Here is a 4,339-nt window from a genome sequence, read left to right as displayed (position 1 = left end):
TGCCATTCTCCAGCTCTTGTGAATGTGGCATTTCTTATGCCTGGAAAGGCTGACATAGTCACTGATATTCTTGGCTCCCTTAGGTTTCTCCCAGAGCAGCAAGGAATAACCTGCTGCATTGGCCTTTCTGGTTTGGGATACCTTGAGGCCAGAGAAATACGATGAAAGCAGGTGTCTTATATGTATCAGCATTGTGGGATCTTTTCATCTTAACCATAAAGTATGATATGATGCCAATAGGTTTATGATTGAGTTCTCTTACATGACCCCATATTTGTGTAGCTAAAATACAGAGTCTAGCCAGTCTTCTATTAATGGCTTTTTAGAGAAATGAGCATTCTAAGACATTGGCTTCTTCACCTTATGTCTCTCTCTTTTTTTTTAAACTCCAATTTTACTTTCGATTAACAGTCAAATTCTAGATTTCTCTAGAGGCTAAAAGGGAGAATTGGGAATTGCACATGTCCCAAGGTGTTTGGGCAAGTTGTGATGAGCTTTTAGATGAGCATGGAACGGAATTCAGAACTCTGTGAAAGAACGCTGAGATCTAGAGAGTTGATGTCACACAGCATGTGCCTCAGACTAGGGGAGACATAAGAGCTAACAATGGCTATCCATACCAGCAGGCCGCCCTTCTGAAAGTAAGCTCTTCGAACTTAGACCTCAGTAATTACAATTTTCCTTCTGTCCTGAGTAACATTTTTAATTCTTTAAAAATTTAATGTATGTCACATATGAATACAATGTATCTTGATCATGTCTACCCTTCTGCCTTTCAGCTCTCATACCCAGAAAGCCTCCTGACATCTCTTTCCTACTCTCATGCCATGTGTTTTTATTTTTTATAACCTACTGAGTCCAGTAAGTACTGTCTATGTGCACATAGGTGTGGCGCCATTCACTATGGCATGGGGCAAGCTCGTGGTGGCCATATCCCCCCGCCCCCAAAATTGAGTCTTCTTTTCCCAGAAACCCCTAATAGCTGCTGTCTAGGTGTGGGGCTTCAGGAGGCCCTACCCTGTATATGCTGAAATTTTAGCTGGCTTGATCTTGTATAGGTTATCACAGCTGCTATGAAACCATGGTCATAAGACAACATTACACAGCGCTCTTCATGCCACATCCTCTGGCTCTTAGTCTTTCTTCCCTCCTTTTCACAATGCATCCTGAGCCTTAGTGTTGGGGGATATAAATTTGATAATATATGTCCCGTCTACACCTTAGCACTCATGGTCACCGTATTCTTAGCACTTTAACAGTTATGGGTGTGGGCATTAACTACTGCCCGCTGCGAAGAGAACCTACCCTGGCCAAAGTGGAGACCAGCATTGACCTATGGGTATAAATATAAACATGAAAAGGCAGTTTGACATGACCTCTTATCAAAATTAGAGTATGGGTTCCCTCCTAATGCCTAGACCTCCTCAACCAAGGTCTTTGACCAGGATCCCCTCTTGTGGAGCAGGCCTCAAATCCAGTCAGAAAGTAACTGGTTACCCCAACCCCGCACACCAAACAGTAATGCCTCCATTGCCTCATACATAATAGCCTGGCAGGTGAGTGTTGTAGTACACAGGGCCCAGCATTGAGTATGACCTCTGGTCTGTCTGTCTGTCTGTCTGTCTGTCTCCCCCTATGAGGTCTGTACAACACATTCGGGCCCCATGAGAGCTAGTCATCAGGAGAAAGTTTCCTGATCAGTTTGAGATTGATTTCTCTGCTGTGCAACCAGAGTGTGCTGTCTTCAGCAAGAAGACCTTATCATCTAATTATGATTGATAACAAAGGATATTACAATACCTCGGGTTTTGGGGTGTTTCTGGGACCTTCCTCCTCAGTAACCCGTAGAGAGTTAACCCATGCTTGACTTAAGTTTATTCTGTTCATTTAATTGATGTCTAATTGTATTTTAAAAGTGTTGGCTTTCCCCCAGCAATGAATCAGAAAGCAAGTGGATTTCCGTGACTAGAACATCTCCCCACCACCTGCCACCCTCATCACTTTTCCTTTGAGAGTGTCAGAGAGTTAAGTTTAAAGAAATTGATTATTCCAAACGAGAAATGTTGAAGATTCAGGTCTTAAAAGAAAACGACAGCTTTCAATACTTGAGTTCCCACCCCCACCCCCTGTTGCCCATAGCAAACTGCATTAACAAAATGGATTTTCAGGTTCTCAGACTGTTGGAGTTCTGTCTTAGAAGTGGTCATCCTTGAACAAGACCTCTGAGGCTCACACTCCAGGGGTAGAGTTGTGACTCTGAATGTGAGCATAATTCAGGAGGTCCAGGCATGTGTGCAGCAGTCAACCACTAGTTCCAGGGTAGGCCCATTTTATTATTGAGTGTCTGTTAATTTCTGCCTGCTTGGCCTTCCACTGCCTATCCTCCTATCTTCAGAATGTCCTTTAGCTCTCATGCCTCTGGATTTTGCATTTTAATCCATCCCCCTTTATGCGGAAAACTTTCCTTCTAACCTACCTTGGGCCAGGTAAGACCTCTCTGGAAAGAGTCCAGATGATTGTTGGGCAAATGTGTGTGTGTGTTTGAGGTTCCTTTCCCCCTCACTGAAGGACGTGTGAGGAGGCTGCTGTGGGTGTGTAGGAGGGACACCTCATTTACTGCTCATCTGCACTTCTCTGCCCAGGTATGTATAAGCCTTTTGACCTCCGGACAATAATCACGATCATCATTGGTTGCGGGATCCTGACAGCCATGTTTCTACTGATAGGACTTGTGCTCTGTCTTTACTCCAAAATATCCAAGGCTCTGAAGTCCCCTGGGTAAGAATGAACAATACCCTCCTCTAATGGGACACTGGGGCCCTCTGCTAGACCTGGGTCACCTCTTACTGAAGTAGCCACTTGTAGGGGGAAGTCAAGAGCCACTGTCAGGTTTGAGAGTGAAGGCAGGTGGGCACAGAAGTTTGAGGGTTCTCCTTCTAGCTTGGGGCTGTGAGCTCCTAAGTTGGCTGCTCTCAACCTGGACAGCATGGGTTGCCAGCACCACTTTGCTGTCATTTAGACATGGAGTGAACCTTCAGCTACTTATCAGGGCCCTGGCTGGGCATCCTTTCTATCCTCAGCACTGTGGACTGGAGAAGCCAGAGGATGCCCTGGGGATGAGCTGTCTCCTATTCACACAAAGCTTGGCCATAGTGAGCTCTTCTCCACTCACTGGGAGCTCTCATGTTCCCACAGTGCCAGTGACTTTGGGGAAAGTGACATGGGGCAAGAGAATAAAGTGGAGGACAGCTGACAGGGATATAGGTCAGACACGCGATGGTGTGAAGTTTGGGAGAGAAGCTTTAAGTATGAGAAAAGATGGCTGTCATAATGTCCCTTGCTAGGGACTTAGAAAGCAGGGGCCAGAGCTGAGCCCAGCCAACTGCTGTGCCTTCTCTATCATCTCCACACCTCCTGGGCCTGTAGGAGCCCCTGGGGCACAGTTCACTCTCTTTACTTGTGATGGAGTCTGGGTTTCACATGCATAGCATTTGTAGGAGAGGAAAAGATGGGAAAGGAGCAGAGAGCTTTAACCCAGGGCTGGTGTCACATGTATGATGGGCTCCAACCCTGGCCTTTCTCACAAAGCCCCTCATAATCGTAAGAAGCTCACTGGGAAGGGAAATTCTAAGCTTGTTTTGTGTCTTTTCTTAAGAACCACAAAGGAGGCAGATGATGAATGCTATATTGATCCATGCAAGGACCCCCAGGAGAGCATCATCCTGGCCAACAGCATCCCTGCTGAGGCTTGTCATTCCTACCAGGCCAACACCATTGCTGTTGCGAGTTGCGGTCCTCTCCAGTGTTGTAATGTATGTGGTGTCTATGCAGATGTTAACTCCCTGCCACCCTGCCTTTGTAGCATAAGGGAAGGACTCTGACATGGCACCTACGGATAAAAGGAAATCTTCATGATCAGTATTTCAATTTCTTATTAGAATATTTTCTTACTCAAGCCAATTTCTATAGTGTTTATGTTGTGTACTATCTAACATGGTGTTTATGTACTTTTGTATAAATGTACAATAATGAAAACAATCTCTGCCTCTATTATGTTTCTTAGTTATATTTCTTATACCACTCTATGTATTACCACCGAGGACCAACCTCAATCATTTTGGAGTTATGAAGAATGGGAGGATTGGATTGGCACAAAATCAGAGACTCAGGCACAAATGCAGGTGCAAGCTGACAGGTCACCATTGCTGTTCTGAAGCTGAGCTCAGAGACAGCCTGTGTTCTCTCTCTCTCTCTCCTCCTCCCTTTCCCTCTCTCCCCCTCCCCCTCCCCCCTCTCTCCCCTCCCCCTCCCTCTCTCCCCCTCTCCCTCCCTCTCCCCC

At 45.8% G+C, this 4,339-nt stretch overlaps 1 protein-coding gene across 4 annotated transcripts; it reads left to right on the top strand.

Annotated features, from left to right (window-relative positions):
- The first annotated feature begins 554 nt into the window (after positions 1–554).
- On the top strand, positions 555–4,038 carry LOC110299167 (protein FAM24A-like). 4 transcript variants are annotated; one of them, XM_021168794.1, is made up of 4 exons: positions 555–666; positions 780–861; positions 2,643–2,778; positions 3,656–4,038. In XM_021168794.1, exons 3-4 carry the CDS (start codon positions 2,645–2,647, stop codon positions 3,879–3,881), a joined length of 360 nt encoding a protein of 119 aa, XP_021024453.1. In that variant the 5' UTR covers positions 555–666; positions 780–861; positions 2,643–2,644; the 3' UTR covers positions 3,882–4,038. The 4 variants fall into 4 exon arrangements, with proteins under 4 accessions (XP_021024453.1, XP_021024452.1, XP_021024454.1 ...); XM_021168793.1 differs by having other exon boundaries at positions 555–641; positions 3,656–3,921; XM_021168795.1 differs by lacking the exon at positions 780–861 and having other exon boundaries at positions 555–641.
- The last annotated feature ends 301 nt before the right edge of the window (positions 4,039–4,339 follow it).

The sequence above is a fragment of the Mus caroli genome, chromosome 7, assembly GCF_900094665.2.
Source record: "Mus caroli chromosome 7, CAROLI_EIJ_v1.1, whole genome shotgun sequence".
NCBI lineage: Eukaryota > Metazoa > Chordata > Mammalia > Rodentia > Muridae > Mus > Mus caroli.
This window is presented reverse-complemented; position numbering and strand designations above follow the sequence as displayed.